We start from the raw sequence: 24,797 nt of genomic DNA, 5'->3' as shown, positions 1-24,797 counted from the left end.
GCTACCTGGAATGGATTAGGAGGCCAGGCAACTACATCCCCTATCAATACAATAGAATAAGGATAAAACTGAACAAACCCCCCAGCAACAACCTGGCTGCTGAACTAGGCCTTAATTTGAATGTGGCAAAAATGTTCTTAGCCCAGCCGTTCTTGCAAAGTTCTCCATGAACATTTGGGGAATGATGTCTAGATTGGGAGAGCTGTCCCATGGGGAGTAAAGCAACAGCCTGATACAGTTTTCTCAGAGAATTATATATTATAGACACGATGCCAGACCCTTCTGTCACAATACCTGGAAATGTCTTGCCCCAGCAGCAGGGCAGACCCACCAGAGGTGGTGGCATTGTAATATATAGGTAGGAAGTGGTGGCCTTGGATTCTTGCACTTTGACTCCAAACCTCATGAAATCTCATGGCATCAAGTCAAGCACGAGCAGATATGATGCAGTGCGGTATCCATTCATGGAAGGAGGGAGGAATAAGTGGGAAGGAATAACTCCACTATAAATGTATGCTAATTTCAATATTCCTCCGTAGAAATCCCTGGAGCCAACGCCATATGGAATGCTTTGCATTAAATGCTACTATGAAGCTGCTGAGCACAAGCTGTACATTGAAATCTTACACGCTACAAACCTGATTGCCTTGGATGCAAACGGTGAGAGTGCCATAACTGCAAGACATCTTATATAAATTATATGAAATACACATGATCAACATATGTAGAGACGACAAGTTAACATGCATATTATGTAACCTCCTTCAAGAGTGGTAGGAATGTATGGGGTTATTAAAACAATCATTAAAAAAATGCAGAGGAACGTCAAAGAAATGGACAGAAAATCTGGGAAGGGACCATGCTAAATGGCATTGCCTAACACTCCACTCCTGATTCCCTTCCAGTTTTAGCTGACATTATTAGTTACAGTGGCACTTGAGTATCCATTACACTATTATGTGTTGTAAACAGTGAGAGAACTCAGAAGTCCAAAGGAGTAGGGGAAACAGTTAATGTAACTTTGAAATTAAAATTGGTGCAACAAACCCCCACCCCCAACATTATGTGATTGATCTAAAAGGAATATTGATTAAACTTTGCTTGTTCGTCTTTCAAAATAAGCAATTTTAAAGTTGTCAAGACTCAGTTACTGCAGGTTAGATTTGAAAGGAGGAAGGTGCATGTAGGCTTGTGGGATTAGTTAGTATTGATATTGGGGGGTTAGGGAGAGAGGGAGGCAGTGAGATTTGTTTGAATTTGATACAGGTGACGGGAATGCTGAGGATGTAGAGATTAGTTATGGATTTATGCAAGATGACGTGGAGACAATGGAGCAGTGAGGTTAGATACTTATGGAGGGGGATGGGGGTGTTTGGTTAGGGATTGTTCGGTGGCTATGAGTCGAGGCTAGGGCAATGAATTTAGGATTCATAGACAGCTTTGGGAGAAAATTTTGGTGTGCACAATTTCGTTGCTGTTTCCAATTTTACAACAGTGAATACACTTCAAAGAATGTATTTGATATGATATAAAAGTGCTTTGCAATATTCTGAGGTAATGAATGATGTTTAGAAATATGGGTTTTTCCTTGTTGATTGATCCGTTACACAAGTCCCTGGAATGACTTCATGATGGAATAAATTAGGTTGACACTGGGAAAGCCGGCAGTGACACCAGTTTGAACTGTTTTCATGATTTTTCCCCATTTGAGTTTGATCTGTGAGTTGCCAGTGCTGAGGTTCAGTTGACAAGCTGCATTTCAACAGCTTACTTCCCAGAGCTGAGCTGAAAATAAGCTGTTGATAGAGTTTTGTGCTCATAGAGCAACCAGCAGCAAGCGTTTCCATTTGCACTCTTCCTATCACACCAAAACCTCTTTTTGGCCATTATGACCAAATGTGGTCTCTTTAGATCCACCAATTCAGCCATTTTGATCCACACCCTGATTTAAATATTTTCACAAATACGGTCTTACAAAAAGGGTTTCACAAAAAGGGTCTTACCTTTTTCAGTCTGATCGCCAGCCACCAGTTTATAAACTGAGGTGCTAAAATTGGTCACACTAAGAATATTTATTGAGATGGTAGGTCTCATCTGTTCATACAGGGTACAGTTTTTAAATGTTGCAGTTTGCAGAAATCCAATCTATAAATTTTTGGCTGGGTTGGGATGAATTGATGATATTAGAAGTTGATAATTTGCTATTCTCTTGGTCTCCGTATTTATAGGTCTCAGTGATCCTTTTGTCATCATCGAACTCGCTCCTCAGCACATCTTCCCAGGAGCAAAGAGCCAGCGAACACAAGTCAAGAATAAAACACTGCACCCTATTTTCGACGAACAGTTTAACTTGTTAGTATTTTTCTTCAGCTATCTACATTGCTGCATTCTTCCTACCATCAATGCACTAGCAGATATAGCACAGGTTAGAAACAGAATTAAGCTTCCTCCAATGTCCTTCTCAGAGTAGGTACAGCAGAGATTACATGCAGAGTAAGTTCCCAAACTCTCATAGGTAAAGCACCTTCTACACTGCCTCTGCTTCGTCAGATACTCAGAGGGCAGGTATAGCATAGGTTCCTTAAGTTCCTTCAACACAATTTCATCAAACCCTCTCAAACCAGAAAAAACAGAGTACTCTCTGCACTGGCCCATCAAATGCCTTGACAATTCCAGCTGTATTATATTAACAATTACATATTACCCAAATTCCTAACAAACCTCCACAATTTACCAAACATGCAGTCATCTACCTCTCCCACCCATCTTGGACTCGGGTGGGTGGAAGGATTCTTCTTTTCCAATATTTATTTACCGCATTGTGACTTTTTTCCAGCACGGTGACGGAAGAGATGTGCAGCAACAACATTGCTTGCATTCACTTCACAGTCATGGACCACGACTGGCTGTCAACCAATGACTTTGCAGGAGAGGCTGTGCTGCTGCTACAGGAGATTCATGGGTTCCAAAAACCTGCCATTGCTGGCGGAATAAAAAATGTCTCTCCGGTTTTTCTAAAACTGACTCACCCTGATCTCAGTGGTAAGAAACTAAAGTTTAAAATCTATTCATAGTATGTTAAAAAAAATTGCACCAACTTCTAGTCAAAGTTTTATTTTACAATGCACATGTCCAGGTTCAGTATCAGAAATGATTTGGCATCTGGCTCATCCCTTGCTCCCTTTAACAGAGGCCCTGGTTCCCATTTTCCTATTCACATAGCAGCACCCCAGTTCCCATGCACCCTTTAACCTGGTTCCCGCGCTCTCTTGAAACTCACCAGGGCCCCATTTCCCACACTCCCTGGAAACTCGCCTGGTTCTATATTCACACTCCCTCAAAACTCACCAGGTTATCTTACTTGCACTCTCTTTAAACCTAGCAGGTTCAGTGGAAAATTGATTATACTACTGTGTAACATCTGAAAAAAGTGAATTAAAAAGTGTTGGAGTATTAATTCACATTAAATCCGATAGTCTAGAAAATCCATCGGCCCAGCACCACCTAAGTCCCAGTGTGCTGGATTAACGCAGTTGCCTGTTTATACACATTGAGGTCCTGTATTAACTGGCTCCAATTAAGGGTGGCACTGTAACGTTATGACACGAATCCACAAGTGGTGCCACTGTAGTACAACTACAACATGACAAGCTCATAATCCTAAACACTGATTTAAGAGTTGATAATGAACACAGGACATAGGAAGGCCAAATTCTTTGTAGCATTTCCTACAGCATGTTGCTTCTTTAGGGATAATCTCTTCAATGTTGAAATTATATTTCTGTGGGGCTGTCGTGAGTGAAAGAAACAGATTCGAGGTCTCGAAAGTGAAGGACTCTGAACACAGTCTGGCAAGGAAGGATTTTATTTACAAAGACAAACGTGGGGAAAAGGTAATGGGGATAACACACACGCGCACAGTTTATAGTGAGCATGGGAAAATCACAACAGGGGTAAAATACACACACAACTAAGTGGGTACATACAATCAAGGAACAGTCAATATGATACTTGCCACCCCTTGATTCAGTGCAGGCATAGCTCTACGCTACCAGGAATCCTAAGTAATTTCTCTTAAACAGTGCACAGCTTACGTCGGCATCCCTCAGAGACAAAAGAGAGAGAGAACCAAGCACATGTGGCACTCTTTATAGTGCTGGAGGGCTGAGGGGTCCAGCCCAGGTAGTTCAAACAGGCCAATGGCCTGAGGCCAAGTACAAAGGTGCTTAAAGGGACCAATGGTCAGTGTGCACTGATGGGTGGGGTGGAGCCAAACCTTGATTGACAGTGGTGTGTCTTTCGACCAGGTGATGGGCAGTGCTGTCATCCTTCCAGGTAGGGGCAGTGTTGTCACGTGACAGCCACAACCCTCCACAATACAGGGCAGAGCAGCATAGGGGAAAGATATTACAAGAAAGAAAATAAAACTGCAGATGTTAGAATCTGGAGCTTAAGTTGCTGGAGGAACTCAGCGGATCGAGCAGTATTTGTGCGGGGAAGAAACTGTCGATGCTTTGGGTCACAAAAGAACAGTTGAATAATTTGCATACCCATATTTAATACAAACTACTCAGCTTAATTAGATCAATTATACTACAAAAAGCTATGTTGCTAAAAGACAAAATTTCATTGAGGGACAGGCAACACAGGAGTTTGTGGACAGCCTTACAATCACATTCACAGTAAGTGGAATCTTGTGGAATTCATTTTAGAGTGACTGAGCTGGAAACTGTTACACATGTCATATATATGTCAGTGTATTGACAATAAATGTTGCTATAACGTCAGGATACTTTGATCCAGGAGGTTGGCATATTTCCTCTTAAATGCCTGTTCAGACTTATTACTGGTCAGACTCATTAGGGTATGACTGCAAGCTCCCCTGATGATGGCCTACATCAGAGGATTTTAAAAGAGGCACCTACAAAGAGAGTCCATGTATTGGGTTTGATCTTCCAGAATTCCCTAGATTTTATAATGATGCCTGTGGATTGGATGGTAGCAAATATAACCAATTGGCCAGTTAATTTGTCATTAGTAGTAAGGAAAATACTAGCAACTAACTAGAAGCATAACAGATATCATAAAAACACAACGTGATTAAGGAGATTCAACCCAGATTTAAGAAAAGGAAGTAGTGTTTATAGAATGTTGAGTTTGTAACTAGGAGAGACTAGTGTTTGTTGAGATATTTCAAAAACAGATTCAATAAGGTGAAAAACATGAGATTATTACACAAGTCCAGGGCCAGTGAAACTGGGGTGATATATTAGCATGGACTAGCTGTTTGATAATGCACATTGATGGGCCCACAGTTATTTACAATCTTTATTAATATCTTGAAGGATGGGACTAAGCATATTATCAAAATTTTAAAATGGTACAAAGTAGGTGGAAAGAGAAACTGTGATGAGAACACCAACAGCCTGCAAATGGATATAGACTGAAAAACAGTAAAGATCATGACAGATGGAATATAATGTCAAGATCCATAAAGTTATCTACTTTGCTGCAAATAATAATATAACAGGAATAAATAAATGATGAGATACTGAATATGTCAGTAGACAAAGGGATGTGTTTTTCCTTGTAAGCAAATCAAATAAAGTTAACATACTGGTACAGTAAATAATTAAAAAAACAAATGGAGATTGGCATTATTTTGGGATCAAACAGGAATTTGGCAAACTCACACCTTGAATACTCTGCTGAATTTTAACCACTTTGTCTAAGGAATTGATAGGGTAAAATCTGGTGTGTGTCCATTTTCTAGGCATTTTTTAAAGGGGCCTAAACTGACGAGGAGGGAACAGGGGGAGCTTGCAACTTGTATACCAGTGCATATACCAGTCTTTGCAAAATGAAGTCGCATTTGGCTTGCCATACTGCCTCAATGTTAGACCCACTTGCTGCTGGGACTGCCTCCCCATTCCTACACAGTCACATCTCCCGCACCACAAACCTGACCTGTGAGGCTGCATCACTCACATCAGAGCTCTCCACTCTTGGATGGCTGCATTTCTTACACCACAACCCTGACCTCTCCGTTCCTGCTGGGCTACATTTCCCACACTGTGGCATTTACCCCTCGCTGCCCAATGGGAATAATCTCCCATACTGTGACACAGACCTCTCTATTTCCCCTTCCAACTGGTCTAACCCAAGGGTGCTTTCCTAAAACTGAAGTCCCCAAAGTTTGGGAGGAGAGAAAGGTTGCAACTTGTACTTTGGATTTAAGATGCCTATGAGTGCTGGGAGGATGTTTCCCTTGGCTAAAGAATCTAAAACAAGATGGTTACTGAATTACAATAAGGATTTGGTCATTTACGACCAAGATGAGGGGAAATTTCATTACTCAAGCATTTGGAATTCTGTACCTGAGCACTATGGCTGTTCAATCAAGTATATTGAAGACAGATTAATAGATTTTTGAATACTTGGTGGGGGGTGGGGTAGAAATCAAGGAATCTGGACACTATGAAGAAAAGCATATTTAAGGTGAAGAATCAATCATGATCCTGTTGAATGGTGAAACGAGCTCAAGGAGGCAAATGGCTTAATCTTGCTTCTTCTGCTAATGTTCTTATGGGAGTGAAGCAGGAGAAAATCTAAGAAAATTCTCAGTCTTTAAAGAAGCATCCAGTTCTCTTGGCCAATAATTCACTTCATCTGAACTCTACTTGTCCTCAAGATATGTTGAGGGATCAATTAGAATGCAATGTATGAACCTATCAGTAAAATGTAGAACTGATTTGTATCGGGACTGAGACTCACTATTCAATCTTTTTAAAATTCCAGATTTCTCCTTGCTGTGTTGAGGCATGCTACCACCAATGCCATCTTTCTGGTAGCTGTTTTTCATTTTCCATTATGGACATTAAATATCAACAAATGTTTTCTTTAGAAAAGTATGTTTGTAGAATCAGCATGTCGCTGGCAAGAACAGAATTTATTGTCCATCATTAAGTGTCTTTTGAGAGGCTGATGTAAGCTGCTTCTTAAAATCCTAGCACTTTCCCAATGTTGTTGGACTGTAGTACCATTATTTTGACCATTGACAATGAAGGAGAGGTGATAAATTTTCAAGTCAGGATGGTGAGACATAGAAGGCAACTTGCAAGTGGTAATGTTCCCATGTGCTTGTTGCCCTTAGCCCTCTAGGTGGTACAGGTCACAGGTTCAGGTGGTAGAGCATTCTGTGAATAAGTAGACTAGGTATGGTATGATGATGGTGGAATGTTTTGGATAGGGCAGCCAACATTTGACTGGTAGGGTTTGCACCTGAGCATGATGGAGTCCTTACTTATGTCTTTTCTGCAGGTGTCTGTACCAAGAAGAAGAAGGGAAAAAATGTGCCCCCTATTGCTAAATGCATTGGGCAGTAGATTGGGACTTCCCTGGCCATATGGTTCAACACCACTTCCCTGTGATATACACACACTCTCTACTGAATGCTAAAGACTGATTTTGTTTTGCAGTGATGAAACCAATCATGAAGATACTGGAAGGACGCACTGGTGATAAAGAAGCGCAGGATTTTGTCAAGATTATGAAGGAGATGGAAGTGTCTCCAGAGTAAACCAAGCAAATTTTAAATGTGTAAAAGATTCAGACACACAGAAATGCGTAAAGTGTTGGAGTCATGATTTGTAAATGTGACATTAAAGTTGTTCCAGACCCCCTCAACATTGAGACTCTATTGACCCATTGCCGCAAGGCAGGGTAAGGGGCAATATTTGTCTTGTGCTGCAAGCACAAGAGAGGCAGTGATATCGATCTAGTTCCATAGGTATGTTGGGGCTAGGGAAATAATGATCCATTGGCACAGGGATGATCAAATACAGTAGGGATAATGTTGATCTAATGCTGTGGAGGTGATCCAGTGGTATGGGAATAATAGTGATCCATCAGCGAAAGGCAATTCAGCACAGTAGGGATAAAACTGATCCAGTGCTGGGGGGGGGGGGGGGGGGGGGGGGGGTGCGCGGTGGGGAAGAGCGGAAGTGCAGTATTTATCCAGTGCTTATAGCATCTCACTGTCATCACTGTGGAAATAATGTAGTAGCTCCTAGTCTCTTGCAATTTTGAATACAATCTGAAGCTTCTTACTGGTGTGTAGGCAGCCACTGAGGTGATGTAGCTCCCATTTATTACTATAGAGAGACAAATCAATGTTGAGTGTGTTTTTTCTTAAATGAATTTCAGTGACTTCTGTCTATTGCAGAGAAATGTTGAAAAAGTGGTAATTTTGTCCAAAATTCTGTCAGATTTTTGTAACTGTAATTTTGAAAATGTTTAAAAGTATTCAAATGAGACATACTCTTGCTTTGTTGTCCTTGTGAAATTTTAAGCCAAGATCCTACCTCTGCTTTTAGGTCATTAAATGTCCAACCTCTAAGCACAACATTCAGCATTTAATCACTATCTTATTATTTAATTGTTGAATCATTGTGGGTTAACTAGCTCTCACATTTACCCGAGTCACTGCCATTGATGACATTGCCAACTAATTCATCTCACACAAAGTGCTATCTACAAATGCAAATTACCTGGGCTAAGGAAATGAGCAAACTGCACTGAAGGTTGCATCTCACTTCAAATTAAATTCAGGAGAAAACTGTAACAAAGGTTCCACAGGATTGAAAGTCACAGAGAACAAGGAAATCCAGCTTAATAAAACTAAAGGAGGCAGAGTCCATGCTGCCAAAAACAAGCCATTAACAGATGTCAGTAGAATGCCATATTAAGGCAATGAATGAAAATCATAGATTTCAAAATTCAAGTGAACTGTACATTTCACCCAATTCAATTGGGTGAAGTGTACAGTTGCTAGATTCCTGGGGATGCTGCTTTTTGCTCAATGAAGCTGAGAAGGTTCTGAGATTATCTAACGACAAGGTGAGATGTAGCCAATTTCTACAGGCAGCAAGATGACTGCAAGGCAGCTTTAAACAAAATATAGCAGGAGGAAACATATACTCTCTCAGGTCTGCTCCATCACTCAATTAGGTAATCTTTACATTTAAAACTGTACCACTACCTGTGGAGCACTTTGGAGCTTCCAGAGGTTGCCCCTACGCAGATCTGCGCAAACTTGAACAAACACTTCTACAGTAGTTTGTTCCATCTAGAATCTATCTGGCTCTCAACTGGAGGAGAATTGGAGACACTCCAAAACAAGAGCTGGGGAAGTAGTTTTCCCGATCAGAATGGGGTTGGTTTAACTGATATTGTACAGAGTAAGGTAAAAGCAAGCAAGGTAGAGCATGAAGATATTCAGAAACTGCTCCTAACCAACAAGATCAATGGAATTGCCATGTGGCAAGAATAAAGGCTGTTGGAAGAATACAGAGAATGCAAAAATATGGTACTTGGGAGTAGGAGGCTGTCCAGTGTGGTGAGGAGGGGGAGGAATAAAGCATTAATTCTAAGAGATTCCATAATTATGGGTGTAGATTGTATCTTTTTAAAGCTGGTTTGAGCCCTATACTGGATGTTGGCTATCTTGTGCAAGGGTGAAGAATACCTCAAGTCATTTTGAAAGGATATTGGCGTTGTCCAATCTACCCTGGCTACATAAGTGGCGCCGGACTCTTATTGCCCTATGAAAAGCAAAAAAAAACTGCAGAAGCTGGAAATCTGAAACAAAAAACGGAAAACACTCAGCAGGTCAGCAGCATCTGTAAAAACACAATTTAAGTTTCAGGTCAAAGACCCTTTGTCAAAACTTAGATGCTTTGGTCTGATCTACACAGATTTCAGTATGCTTTTGATCCCACAAGACAAGCTAGTCAAAAATGCAAAAGCCCAAAGTGTGCAAGACAGTATGGCAAATTGGAATCAAATTTGGCAGGAAGTAAAGGCTAATGTTGACAGATTTTGTTGTTGCAGCTGGAAGACTTTTCAGCAGGGTTCCACTGGGCTCAGTACCTTCATTCACTTGCTGTTTGGAATAAACATTAATGACACAGATGACCGAACACTGGTGATGGAGGGGAGGAATGATAAAGTTTGCAGATAAATTGGCCCATGCAGTTGATAGTGACAAAAGAAAGCTTTAGACAGCACAAGGATGAGCAAGAACACTACACAAGCAGGCTAATTAGGAAGAAAAGTGGCAAGTTGAATTTAGTTTGGTGAGGTAAATGGCAATGCATTTAGGGAGAAGCAACAAGATAAAGGAATATACAATAAATAGGGAGATATTAAGGTGCATGAAGGAACAGAGGGAATTGGAGAACATGTCCACAGATCCTTAAGATAATTAAAATGGCATATGAGTGCTTTATTAACCAAGGCCCAGGATGACAGCAGGGAGATTATGAGAGAACTACATGCAACATTAAGTCAGGATACAACTTGAGAATTGTGCAGTTTAAGTCAGAGAAACATAGCACAGAAATATGCCCTTCTGCCCACCAAGTCTGCACCAACTATCACTCACAATAACAGACTTTTATTCTTCCCACATTCTACCACTCACTTACATGCTAGGCATAATTTAAGTAGCCAGTTAACCTACCAGCCAGGACGCCTTAGGAATGTGGGAGTAAGCTAGAGTATCCCAAGGAAACTCACATAATCACAGGGAGAACGTGCACACTAAAAGCACTGGAGATCAGGATTGAATCTGGATTACTGTAGCTGTGACAGCAGCTCTATCAGCTGTGCCACTGTGCTACCAAATACAAAACATAATTGGAGACTGTGCAGAGTCACTTCACAGAGTTATTACCGGGACTAGAAAAGTTTAGCTATGAAGAAAGGACAGACAGGCTGGTATTTACACTCCTTTGGAAAAGGGGCCGAAGGAGGATTTTTGACAGGCCTTGAAGTAAATAGGAAGGACTTATTTCCCCAGTACATTTTCCCCTCTCAGAGGGCAGTAGGGGACTGGAACTCAGTCTGAAAAGGACTAGAAAAGAAGAAACCTGAATAACATGAAAAATATTTGGGCGTGTACTTGATAGACACAACCTGTAGGGCTACTATTGTGCCAAATTTGCATTAATATTAAAGATACATTATTCACAAATGGTAAAAGATATACTTAGCTTTATTCAAACTTTTAACTAGAAAAGTAAAGTACAAGCATGTGACTTTGTTCTCCAAATCCCACACCCAAGGTTCCTCTTTACTGTGTTAGTCCCAGGTACTTGTATCATTCCAGTTTCAGTAGGGAGTTAAATCCTGTTTCCAATATCCATCGTGCTCCAGTTCCTTCTGTTCTCCAATGAGATTGTTTCACATCAATATTCTAGTCCAGGTCCGACCTATTTTGTCCATTTTTGTACCAGTGCAGCTGGACTACTGGTTATTATATGACAATCTCCATTTTCCATTTCAATAATTGTGTAGTATCCTCATCATTGGAACTGAGCTAAACAGAAACAGAGCATGGAATTGATTGCTCTTGACAGTTTTCCCATGTGGGTCTCATGACCAAGTTCCACCACACAGGTAACTCACTGACTTAGCCTAGGCCTTTAAATATCTCTTATTACCAAAGTAAGAACTAACTCTTCTAGCTTTGAAGACCTAAATGCCATGGAAGATGTTTATTGCCATCAATGGCTTCTCAAAACAATTCCTGATTCACAATTGTGCAATCAATCAATACCCAGATATTGGCTCTTTGAATTAAGTTATCAATTTCCTTATATTTTCTTAGCATTCTCAGAGAACTTCACAGACCATTAACCATTCTTGTATGTGGCGACATCCAAATGTTTATTCAAACTTTCTGGGATGGTTGCTTTTAACCCTTTGACTACTACACCACGGACCTCAGACATCATACTGGAAGGATGCATTAGGGTGGCTCCTCTTTCTGCATTGCCATTGACATGGAGGGCTAAATAGTCTCCTTCAGTATTATAAATTTTCTATGATTCCAATTTAGTGAATGGGTTCTCAACCTGGCAGGATGAATGCTGGGGCCACAGCTATTCACTTCATTAATAGGATGTCCAGGATTGCTGATGATACAGATAGCATTGAATACAATGTGGAAGGCAGCATTAAATTACAATTAAGTATTAATAAAGCAAATGGAAAAGAACTGTAGCAAATGGATTCAAAAATGAGTGCACAGATGTCATTAATTTGGAACCCAAAAGGGTAAAAGAGTATTTTCTAAATGGTTAAAAGCTAGAAATCCTGGATGTCTAAAGATTTTTAGGGGTACATGAAAATTGTTTATTAATATAATTAAAATAGCAGCTATAGAAGTTAATCAAGAAAGCTAACGGAAAGCAGGCCTTTATACCCCAAGGACTGGAGTACAAGGAGACAGAAATTACGCTACAGCTTTACAATGCCCTCGTTAAACCCACATTTGCAGTTATGTGTGAAATTCTGGGCACCATGTCCTTGGATGAAATTATCTGTGCTGGAGGAAGTGCAGCATTAATGTACCTAGACCAGGTGCTAGTTCACAGAAAGAGAATGCAGAAACTAGGGTCAGATTTGCTGGAATTCAGAAGTTTAAGGGGCAATTTGAGCTTTCAGACATAATCCAAAAAATTAGACCAACGTTATTCATGACTGTACTTAGAAGAAACTTCTGCACTCTGATTGAAATTTGGATCCCATAAATGGATATATGGAAAAATAAATGGAGTTTTGTAAAAGGAAAAACAGAGCAGTTGGAAACTCATTGAATGGTAGAATAGGCTTGAGAGGCTAAATGGTTTACTATTCTTAACACTGAAGGATACTGTAAAAGTGCAAGTCCTTTAATTTGACCAAATAAACAGTGCCCTACATAGAGCCCAACTATTAGTTATAAATACGTATTCTGAACACACTGACATTTTAAAAATAAAAACGTGTCTGTTAACAGGGAGGAGGCCTCCTACCAAGTCCTGCAGAGTCCTTCACTATTACATTCACCCTCAATCCTCTGCAACCCTGATGGTCTTTCCAGCAAGTTGTTCTTCCTCACTGCTCGCTGCTTGCTCTTCATATTCACTGCAAACCTCTGCTTCATTTTCTTCCTCTGGTTTACTATTTTCATCTTCTTCCTCAGAATCTTCATCACTTCTTTCTTCAAGCTCCACAACTCTTAAACAACATTAAATGAAAGATACAAGGAAATGTGAATGAATCAAAGTTTTCTCACAATTTCAATGAGCTTAAAAGTTGCCAGGTGTCATACTCATTAAAGTATTGCCTTGGGAAGTCACTCCTATTTCTGGAAATCTTTTGATGATGACTAGACCCAAGGTTGAATAAGATCTACAGCCACATGGCCCTGTCGAAGGTCAGCACAGAAATAGGAAGGTTCCAAGGAGAGATGTCTGATGTATGCCAAAAATAACAGTGCAGGTAGGACAGAGAAGCCACTGCATTTCTCTGGCTATAGCCAGAATGATAAGGAAGGATCAGGCAAGTGCAGCCCCATCTAGTTAGTGAAAACATAATGGGTGTTGAAGAGCAGAGATGTGATCAATCATGTCAAAGACTGCAGATAGGTCAAGAGAATTAAAAAAGGTACAGACTATTTTATCACATCTACAAAGAATGCCCCAACTGATTTTGATAAAATTGCCCTTGCATTGTATTTACCCTGGGAGAGGTTAATGGAACAATACAAAATGGCTTTAATTTATATACAGTCCTGTAAAGTAATCAGCTCCAAAGATCTATCCAAAGCATAGTTTCCCCAAGAAATAAAGAAGCCAGTTAGGGTTCTGGGGATGGAGAGGGATGAGGCTGCACAATTGATCAGGACAGGTTAAATTCTTAAATAAAAAATTGAATATGATTTGAGATACAACTTTGCTAATCCTTCTGAATACATCCTGGGTTATCCTGATTAAAGAACTGATTAGTTTCAGCTTTATCATTTGATCCTAAATTAACCTGGAGTTCCATAGATCTAGTTGTTAAAAATTCACCCCTTTGCACTAATTTTGTTGGTGCAATGACACCCAAGTTTCCTTTTTAAATTCCAAGTTGAATCCTGAATCAGCAAGATAATTGAATTGTGACTGGAACAGGGAGAATGGAACCTCAAGGTGTAAGGATGGGTTGCACAAAAAGCAGAGAATCAAAAATCCACTTTCAGAAGCAGTGACTGCATCTCTAATTCAGAGACTTTAAAAACATGGAATCATTTGTTGATTTCTACAGCAGCAGAGTAGACCTGTGGCTTCAACTCTGGTTAAGACAGCTGCTGGTTGGAGAATTTTGTGGAGGTTGTGCCTCTCCCTACCTCTCACTGTACAAAGAGGTCACCATTGAACATTGAGCTACCGTTTCCCAGACCCACATGTACTTCAACCACCATGGATCTCATCTCCATGACCTCCAACCCTTCTACAAGATTGACAACAGCCCCAGTGTATCCATCCTTTCATGAAATGGATTCCTTTCTATGCAACAAAATTTTCTTTCAATGTTCTTTCTTGTCCCACCTACTTTTGTCTGTCAGCCACTTTAACAATTCCTAGATCCTAACCAGGAGATTTTTACACTTTATGTCCAAGCCCTCTATACCTCAATCCCCCACTGTAATGGTCTAACAGGCCTTTCCTTCTCTCCTGAATGGAGGCCAAACTATACCCAATATTCCATTCACTTGAACATTCTCATATTGAAATACTTTTCCTGTGACCTCACTCACTTTCTTCAAATAAAGGTATTACTATGGAAACCCATGCAGGCCAAGGCTTTATCTTCCTCTGTGCTATGTGAGACATTCTGTAAACTGGTCATCAGCACCTCTCCTTCACCTGATGACTACCAGTGCACTTTCTTGCTTTTGGCCTGCATTAGAAAATTTCATCAACTATACAGCAAATTTCCACTACTACCTCACTTACACGTGGTGCATTTTTAATTCTTCTCTTTCAGTGATTTATCTCTATTCCCATGGATAGACCAGCAATCAAAATCAACTGTAACACACTGGCTCCCAATATTACACTCTTAGCATCCCTTTTCCTGGAAGGATTCCATTGCATTTTCCAAATTTCTCATCTTTCTTCCACCTATCCTGATGATACCACCCTCTGAATGAATACTTTTGATACATCTTTTTTACTCAACCAACTTTTACAGAAAACTTTAACATAGCAAAACCATCCTGAAGTGCTTCACAGGAGTATCAAATAAAAACACTGAACCCAGGCTGAACAACGTATTCGGACAAATGACCACAAGAATAAGGCCAGCCAGGAGTGCTTTGGAATGGGGCTAGTCTAGGGGCATGAACAGGGGTTTCAGTAGTAGATTCACGAAGGTAGGAACAGAGTCAGGTGATGGCACAGGAGGTGGAAATAGGAGATTTAATGATGGTACAAATATGGCCTCAAAAGCTTAAATGAAGATTTCTTACATCTTAACAGGAAAAGCCTTTAACTATGTCTGTTCCATTTCCCATACTTCTGCTCGCAACCCTTCACTACCCTCCTAGTAACAGGAAATAGTCCTTTTAAATCTCATCTTTGGCACCATCAGTTTCCATATTCAATGGTTATTTCTGGTAGCTCCAATGAAATGCTACGGCCAAACACATCCTATCTTCCCTTCCCTTTTTAGGGGGCACAACACCACGTTCAAATATTTCATAACAATTTTTTTTTAAATGAGAATAGCAATAGTATTATCAATGCCAATGGCTATTTACATTTCCTTTAGCTCCATGTTATGCTTTTCTTGACTTGCCCAATGCCAACCCTTTTTGCCTTGCACCCTTTAATCATTCCCCATGTCCTGCCTCCAAGAAGAATTGGCCATTTGGATTCAGAACTGGCTTGCCTGTAGAAGACAGAGGGTAGTAGTTGATAGGACTTATTCTAGCTGGAGGTCTGTGACTAGTGGTGTTCCTCAGGGATCTGTACTGGGACCTCTGCTGTTTGTGATGCATACGAATGACCTGGATGAAAATGTACATGGGTACATTAGTAAATTTGCAGATGATACGAAGATTGGTGGTGTTGTGGCAAAGGATACAGTGGGATATAGATCAGTTGCAGATATGGGCAGAGAAATGGCAGATGGAGTTAAATCCGGCCAAATATGAAGTGTTGTACCTTGGGAGATCAAATGTAAAGAGACAGTACACTGTTAATGGCAAGACCCTTAACAGTGTTGATGAGCAGAGGGATCTTGGGGTCCAAGTTCATGGCTCCCTGAAAGTGGCTACACAGGTTGATAGGGTAGTAAAGAAGGCACATGGCATGCTTGCCTTCATTAGTCGGGGCATTGAGTTAGAGTCAGGAAGTTATGCTGTAGCTTTATAAAACTTTAGTTAGGCCACACCTAGAGTATTGCATTCAGTCCTGGTCACCCTATTACAGAAAGGATGTAGAGGCTTTGAAGAGGGTGCAGAAGAGGTTTACCAAGATGCTGCCTGGATTAGAGGGCATGTGCTATGAGGATACGTTGGACAAACTTGGGTTGTTTTCTCTGGAGCGGCGGAGGATAAGGGGAGATCTGGTAGAGGTTTATAAGATTATGAGAGGCATAGATAGAGTAGGTAGCCAGTATCTTTTCTGCACGGTTGAAATCTCTAATGCCAGAGGGCATGCATTTAAGATGAGAGGGGGTAAGTTCAAAGGAGATGTGTGGGGCAAGTTTTGTTTTTACACAAAGAGTGGTGGGTGCCTGGAATGCGCTGCCTGGAGTGGTGGTAGAGGCAATTACAATAGGGGTATTCAAGAAGCTCTTAGATAGGCACATGAATGTGAGGGAAATGGTAGGACATGGACATTGTGTAGGCAAAAGGGATTAGTTTAGTTGGGCATTTCATTACTAATGTAATTGGTTCGGCACAACATTATGGACCGAAGGGCCTGTTCCTATGCTGTACTGTTCTATGTTCTACTTTGTCCTGAGCCAACTCTTTCCTCCTTTTTCCTATTTCTCACTTATTTAAAATCAGTTTCATCTGACTTCAAATCATCAGTCTTAAACAGTTTGTCTTTTCAATTAATGTTTTTACCGATTTCAACTGATAACTAGTCAGGCAATGAATGCCATAGTCACACGAGCACCAGTACAAGACCAATATAAGCCCTCCAAACAAACACAGTCAGTGGAAACTGGGTTGGGACCACTTCAGTCGAAAGGTCTTTTACACAAGTTAAGAACAGCTTGGAAGCAATTCCCTTGTGCTTAAGATATCATAATCATTTATGCTGCTTGACCATATTCTGCATCAAATGAACTGCTCTCTGGGTAGAAATTTCTTAGCCCAAACTCTACATTTTGGGAAGAAATGCAATGCTGCTGGCATGTTTACAAGAACCTTGTGAGGGTGTTATCAAAACTGCAGTTCCAGTATTGATTCTTTTTAGGCAAAAACATCAAGTTATTGGATATGAAATCCTGGTACTAAATCACCAGAAAATATCTCAAGGAAAGCAAACAGTCCAAGTGACATTTCAAGATTTGGCATGATTACCCAAATGCAGAATTAAAGTGGCCAGTTATGACCATTTTATAGATGATCACATAGTGTTTCAGTGCTAAAGAGGGAACCCCAGGTAACAATGCTTACATGACAAAAAGCTGTGAGTGATGAGCCTCACCTGGGGAAATAGCAGCACAGTATTTTGGTGTGGGAGACAGTAGGTGCATCAATTAGAGAGATCAGACTGACCGAAGGATTGGCAACTGTGGCAAAGGATGCAAAGTTGAGTTAACTGGCAAATCCCTGAGTTATCCCAAGCAAATTCCTCTTTGAGAAACAGCACACATTAAATACCCCATTTCTTTGAAATGCCTGACCATTTCCAGTCTCCTCCCAGAACATGGCCCATTGATTGTTCAGCCCAGAAAATCTGTTTCCCTCTTGTCTTTATCTGATGGCGGAGGAAGCACCAACACACCAGATCTATCCCCCACTTCCCCCTCCATCTAATCTACTTCACCTGCAGACACAAGGTCAGAATTCACATATAAATTGATGTCACAGCTTTGCCTCTCCATCCTGCTCAAATATCTCCACTAATATTTGACTGCTTGTTCAATATCCAGTCTTGGAATAACAATAATTTCCTTAAGCTAAACAGTGAGAAGACCAGCACCAAAGCCTTCAGTCCGTACTACAATCTCCGTACCACTAGTACTGCTGTCATTACAGTCATTTCTACCCCACACAATGGAATTCACTCCTTGACACCTGCCACCTCTCTTCAACCATAAAGTTATAATCAATTCTCAGATTGCTGGCCTCCTGTCAATATTTAACCACCAGGTTGCTTCATTTCACATTGAAGCTGCTGTATTTGACTATGAGAACAATGAAGAAACTCGGGTGCAGCAGGATATCAAGGTCTCACACTGCGGGGAACCAGTAGCCAAGTTGGTGGAATTGGAGGAGTAAGAGTTTTTAAAATAGGTAGGAGGTGAATAGGATGGCTTTGCTTTCACAACATCCAACTGATAAAAAAAAACTTGAAGAATTAAAATACAATGTGTATGTGCTTAGCCCTTACCTTCCAAGGTTGGGCCTATTAGGATTACAGAACTCTTTTCCCGAATCAACATCAAATGGATCTGCAAAAGAGAAACAGTTTTAATAACAGAGTCACTAGTTGCATCACATTTGCCAGCGACTTTACATTCATACACTTTTCTTTTGAAGGTGCTAACACTCACTGGGTTTCACTGGTGCCCCAGAGGGGAGCACAGTTCCTGTTCACCAGCCAGAAGCATTTGTTGGAACAGTACGAAGACTGCGCGTTCTGTCAATACTCAGACTACATTCATAAATGGACCACAGAGGCTGCACCTACACAGAACAAATACTTTCAGAGAGGCTACATATAGGATGAGCTTTTACCTTCCAGTTCTTCTGGCTCTTGCTTTTCAACAAGCCACTCCTGCTCAGCCTGTTGGACCTCCACCTCATTCTGACACATACTATACTTCTCCAGTGCTGTTTGGTTCAGTTCCAAGAAGGTTTTCCCCCATTTGAACTTCTTCAGTAGAATCTCAGCCAGTTCTGGAAACCCTGCAAGAACCAAACAGTATGACAAGGACAGGTCAATCTTCCCCCAAATTTCAGTCTCCCAAATTCCTCTTTATACTCCCATAACCTGCTTCAATTCCTTCTTTCTCCCTACTCCTGCACCAGCACCCTTGTCCAACCTCCAGTTACTGTGTTCCATAACTCTCCACTCATCTTAGAGTACAACACTACCCTCCTCTATGTCCAGGACCCTCCATTCCCATCCATTATGCCCTGGTCCAAAGCCATAGGCAGATTCCATCATCATCCCTCCTTCTACTTGCCTCCTGAGTACTGCATCCAATCTGTACATGGAATGTGAGAAAATGGAGGAACCTGTTTGGCTGCAGTTCCCTCCATAATCTGACTACCAACCCTCCCTGTCTGCAATGACTGCTGTGAATCACAAAGCCAGTGTGGCTCAGTTGAAGGGGAGCAGATTGGAAATGATGAAAGGACACATCTGAAACTCGGTCAACACAGCTCCTCCAACTTACCCACGATGGAAAAGGTGGCTGCAAAAGCCTCAACACAGGAAAGCTTGCAGGGTCGCCCATAATTCACTGGATTAGCAGCAATGAGGTGGGGCAACAGTCGGAGGTGTCTGCCCTTCATCCTTGAGAAAGGAGTGTCCACTAACTTAGCCCAGGAACAATCGATGACGGCCACACCCCGCTGCTCCACAATCTCTCTGGAGGGGTAGAAAGTGCAGAGCTAGGAGGATAGAATATTAGACAATGCAGTAAGGGTCTTATTCAGTATTTTATCTGTACTGTGCCTGCACTGGTGATTAACTCCAACCAAACCCAAAAGCTAAATACTACAGGAACTGGTAGTTTGAAATGCAAATGTATATGCTAGAAATACTCAGAGGCTCAGGCAATATCCATGGAGAGAGAAACAGTATTAAAGTTTCAGGTCAACAACATTTTCATCAGAACTGGAAAGTGTTAGAATTGAGTTAGACAAGTTGAATGAGTGGGCAAATTCATGGCAGATGCAGTTTAACATGAATAAATGAGAAGTTAGAGAAACTAAGGACTGCAGACACTGGAATCTAGATGAAAAACACTATGATGCTGGAGGAACGCAGCAGGCCAGGCAGCATCTGCGGACAAAAGCAGGCGGTCAACGTTTCGGATTAGGACCCTTCTTCAGGGCTGAAGATAGCAAAAGTACACCAGCTGCTGAAAATAATCGTGTACAGCGACAAGTTCAGGAAAGTAATACGTTGGCCTACACAGCAAGAGGTACAGAAGCAAGGATATCTTGCTACAATTATACAAAGCCTTGGTGAAACCACATCTAGAGCACTGTATGCAGTTTTAGTCTCCTTAGCCAAGAAATGATATACTTTCTACAGAGAGAGTGTAGCAAAGGTTTACCAAACTGATTAGTGGGATAGCAGCACTGTCATACAAGGAGAGATTGGGTCAACTAGGCCTGTATATCATTAGAGTTTATAACAGGAGATCTCATTTACCTTTACAAAATTCCTACAGGGCTGAATGGAGGAAGGACATTCTCCCTGGCTGGGCATGGTAGGATTGTCTGTAACCAGGGGTCACAGTCTCAGGATACAAGGTAAGACATTTTGGACTGCAATGAGGAGAAATTTCTTCACAAAGGTGATTGTAAACCTGTGGATTTCACTACCACAGAAGGCAAAGAGACCATGTCACTGAATATATTTAGGAAGGAAGCAGATCTGTAGACAAACGACATCAAGAGATATGGGGAGTGCGCAGGAATGTGGTATTGAGTTAGAGATCAGCCAGGAAGGTACTCAACGGGGCAGCCCCAAAGGGCCAAATGACCAACTCCTTCTATGTTTCACACTTTGTACATCCTCAGTGGAATAACTCCAGAGAGCTGTGTTCAAACAAAAAGAAAGGAAACAGGACTCGTAGAATTCCACAACCACCCACGAATTATAGTAGCAGGCACAATTTGCAGACGTTCACAGCAGGGCCAGAGGAGAAATGCATTGCCCAAAAGGCCCTGCACCAATACTATACCCAAATTAGCCAGTCAAGATCTGACATGGTAAAACAGGGCCGTGGTGCAATACTTGCAATCTGCAATCACAAGAAGCAAATCACACAACACCATTGAGAACTGAGCCCTGTTCAAGGATAGTAGCACTGCTCATTCCAAGGCCAACTTGCAAGCTTTAAGTGGCTTTAATGGATAAGCACATGCACAAACATTTTGTTAACGAGTCTTACATTACTCGATGGATATTTCGTTTACCTGTCAGAGGGTGAGACGTATTTGGTTCCTACAGGAGTCAGAACTAGTCCACTGAACCTCTCGTTGATGCGCAGGTTGCGGACAAACCCTTTGCGAATAAGTTTCCTGCCTGTACATCTTTTTGGATCACAGTGTCCCAATTCCCACATGGCCAGTGGACATGGGAAGTGGAATTTCGGGCATGTTCCATCCTCAGATGTCCCATCACCAGCAGCTGAAAATCAACATGTGCTTTGTCAGGGTTGTCAACAAGGCAGAAATTTGAAACTCAAGGCAGAGTGTCGTTGACCATTCAGTCTGATTGCATTCCACTGTTTTACTACGAAGTGAGGCAGAAAATGACCCACACTACTATAACAAACAAGAGCTTATCAGTACAATCAAAACCAAATTAGAACACTGTATACATTAGCCGTACACACTCACACACAGGATGCAAAGGGCTAAGAAGTCAAGACTATCCCCAACCAAGATTTGATCCGTATAGAGTTAAAACGTGGTAACAACCATGCACCTGGTAAAGCATCTTGAAGATCCTCTCCGAATGACTCCAAGGATCGACCCTTCTCCCTATGGCGGACATCTTTCCATTTCGGAGATGCATGCTCCTTTTTCTGTAACTGTTTCTTCCGCCCCATCTGAACAAGAATGATAGCAATGGAATTAAAGATGTTGACAATGTAGGCAATACCAGCTGAAACAACATTTCACGAAATAAAAGCAGAAACTGGGCAGTCAGCCCATGTAATAAGATCACGGATGACCTTATACCTCTGCCTCACTTTGTGCACTAACACCATATCCTCCTGTTCTCTCAATATACAAAAATCTATCGATCTGACTTAAACGTAGAGTCTTAGAACACAGAAGCATACCATTCAGCCCAGTGTGTCTGTGTCAACTATCAAGTACCTAACAATACTGATCATTTTAAGTGCTCATCTGAATACTTAAATGTTAAGAGTACTTGCCACTACCACCCCTCAGCCAGTGCATTTCAGATTTTAACCACATCTGGGTGAATAAAATTCTTCATCATATCCCCTTTAAATCTCCTACCCTTACTTTAATACCTGCCCTCTGATAATAACCTCACTGTTAAGAGGAAAAGCATCTCACTATCTACCCTAGCTATGCTCCTTACTATTCTGTGCATGTCAATCAGGTCACTGCTCAGCATTCCCCACACCAAGGAAACCAAACCCAGCTGAAACACCCCCCCAAGCAACATCCCGATGAATCTCCTCTGTACCATCTCCAGTTCAATCACATTCTTCCTAGTGTGGTGGCCAGAAATACACACACTATTCCAGTTATGACCTAACTAATGATTTATATAGTTGTAGCACACAACCTCCCTGCTCTTATATTCTGTACCCTGGCTAATAAAGGAATATACCACATGCCATCTTAAACATCTTTTCTATGTGTGCTGCTGCCTTCAGACATGCTTGGACATGCACATTAAGCTCTCTCTGTTCCTCGGACTTTCTGGAGTCCTACTGTTTATTATGTACATCCTAGCCATATTAGTTTTCCCAAAATGCATCCTTACATTTTTCAGCTTTAAATTCCATCTGTCTTTCCTCTGTCCATCTTATCAACTGATCAATATTGTTTTGTAGCAAAAGACTAACCTCCTACCAATCTTTATGTCATCTGAAAACTTATTAATCACAGCTCTTACATTCACACTCAGATTGCTAAGATATGCAACAAATTGCAAGCATCCCAGCACCAATCCACTGCTGATCTACCCTCATCTACACACTTCGTTACCTCCTCAAAAAATTCAATCACATTAGTCAAACAAGACCACGCCTAATCAATCCCTGAAAAGAACAAGTGCTGGAGGAACTCATCATGTCAGCCTGCATCTGTGGATGCAAAGTTGACATTTCAGGTCAAAACAGTTCCTCCAGCACTTTTTGTGTGTGTTGCTCCAGATTCCAGCATCTCTTGTGTTTCACGTCAAAACCATGCATTACAACTGAGAGTGTAAAGATTGCTCCTTTGGCCTCTAATAGGCCCTACTCTTTCCCTGTTTACCCTCTTGCCCTTAACATACTCTCAGGTGCTTTGGAATTTTCTTTAATCTTTCTGCCAATGCCATTTTGTGTCTCCTCTTCGCCCTCCTATTATCTTTTAAACACCACACACAGACTCTATACTCCTGTAGGATTCTCACTTGTTTTTTTTAGTTCTCTAAACATGTTGTGCCGACCTTTAAACCTCGCCTAAGACTATCTAACCCCTTCCTCCCACATATCTATTTAAAATTCCTCCATATGCTTATCTAGTAATCTCTTGAATTTGACCAATGTACCTGCCTCCACCACCACCCCAGGCAGCACATTCCATGCCCCAACCACTCTCTGGGTAAAAAGCCTTCCTCTGATATCTCCCTTGAACTTCCCACCCATTACTTTAAAGCCATGCTCTCTTGTATTGAGTATTGGTGCCCTGGGAAAGAGGAGCTGGCTGTGCACTCTATCTATTCCTCTTAATATTTTGTACACCTCTATCATGTCTCCTCTCATCCTCCTTCTCTCCAAAGAGTGAAGCCCTAGCTCCCTTAGTCTCTCCTCATAATACACACTCTCTAAACCAGGCAGCATCCTGGTAAATCTCCTCTGTACCCTTTCCAACGCTTCCACATCCTTCCTATGAGGCGACCAGAACTGGACACAGTACTCTGTGTGGTCTAACCAGAGTTTTATAGAGCTGAATCATTACATCACGGCCCTTAAAATTGATCCCTTGACTTATGAAAGCTAACACCCCATAAGCTTTCTTAACTACCCTATCCACCTGTGAGGCAACTTTCAGGGATCTGTGGATATGGGCCACCAGATCCCTCTGCTCCTCTACACTACCCAGAATCCTGCCATTAACTTTGTACTCTGCCTTGGAGTTTGTCCTTCCAACGTGCACTACCCCACATTTCTCCGGATTGAACTCCATCTGCCATTTCTCAGCCCAGCTCTGCATCCTATCAATGTCCCTCTGCAATCTTCGACAATCCTCCACACTATCCACACCACCACCAACCTCTGTGTCGTCTGCAAACTTGCTAACCCACCCCTCTACCCCCTCATCCAAGTCATTAATAAAAATCACGAAAAGCAGAGATCACCTGCCAAACTTTTTTTTCAATACAACCCTACCATCCCTTGATATCCTCTGCATCTGAGCCTCTGCAGCCCTCTAGGGCAGAGAATTCCAGATCCTCACTACCTCTGGGTGAAGACATGTCTTGTCTCAGGGCCCTGCTCACCACATTGCCCTACAGCAACCACGCACGACTCGTGGCCACGGCCACCTACCTTTATTTTTGCCGAATTTAAGTCCGATTTATGACCCGCCCCCGTGCGAAAACTTCTGCCTCAGCAAACGGCAACCCCCCCGGCTGAAGCCCTTCTTCTCCCCACAAAGTCTCTCAAACCAGCGAACTCCCAGAGCCCAGCGGCGGGCAACAGAGGAGCCCCGATGACCCGCCCCCAGGGCCGCTCCACCAATCAAACGTCGATCCCTTACCTTCACTAACCAATCAATGCAAGCTTTGCGCTGCGTCACGCGA

At 41.7% G+C, this 24,797-nt stretch overlaps 2 protein-coding genes across 4 annotated transcripts in view; one reads left to right on the top strand and one right to left on the bottom strand.

Annotated features, from left to right (window-relative positions):
• Positions 1-7,978, top strand: part of baiap3 (BAI1 associated protein 3) — an 81,612-nt gene extending 73,634 nt beyond the window's left edge. For both annotated transcript variants that reach the window (XM_052022221.1, XM_052022220.1), the window contains exons 31-34: positions 540-660; positions 2,229-2,352; positions 2,837-3,042; positions 7,479-7,978. In XM_052022221.1, coding sequence (XP_051878181.1) covers positions 540-660; positions 2,229-2,352; positions 2,837-3,042; positions 7,479-7,579 — 552 coding nt within the window. In that variant the 3' untranslated portion in view covers positions 7,580-7,978. The remainder of the gene's footprint in view (positions 1-539; positions 661-2,228; positions 2,353-2,836; positions 3,043-7,478) is intronic.
• A 3,025-nt stretch (positions 7,979-11,003) lies between these two features.
• On the bottom strand, positions 11,004-24,774 carry tsr3 (TSR3 ribosome maturation factor). 2 transcript variants are annotated; one of them, XM_052021986.1, is made up of 8 exons: positions 24,544-24,682; positions 21,732-21,855; positions 21,218-21,431; positions 19,462-19,655; positions 18,797-18,967; positions 18,450-18,510; positions 12,861-13,065; positions 11,004-11,380 (listed from the first exon to the last, which is right to left on the bottom strand). In XM_052021986.1, exons 2-7 carry the CDS (start codon positions 21,853-21,855, stop codon positions 12,897-12,899), a joined length of 933 nt encoding a protein of 310 aa, XP_051877946.1. In that variant the 5' UTR covers positions 24,544-24,682; the 3' UTR covers positions 11,004-11,380; positions 12,861-12,896. The 2 variants fall into 2 exon arrangements, with proteins under 2 accessions (XP_051877946.1, XP_051877947.1); XM_052021987.1 differs by lacking the exon at positions 24,544-24,682 and adding an exon at positions 24,755-24,774 and having other exon boundaries at positions 11,004-13,065.
• Positions 24,775-24,797: the final 23 nt, after the last annotated feature.

The sequence above is a fragment of the Pristis pectinata genome, chromosome 8 (assembly GCF_009764475.1).
Source record: "Pristis pectinata isolate sPriPec2 chromosome 8, sPriPec2.1.pri, whole genome shotgun sequence".
NCBI lineage: Eukaryota > Metazoa > Chordata > Chondrichthyes > Rhinopristiformes > Pristidae > Pristis > Pristis pectinata.
The sequence above is the reverse complement of the archived record's forward strand: the minus strand, read 5'-3'. Positions and strand labels throughout refer to the sequence as shown.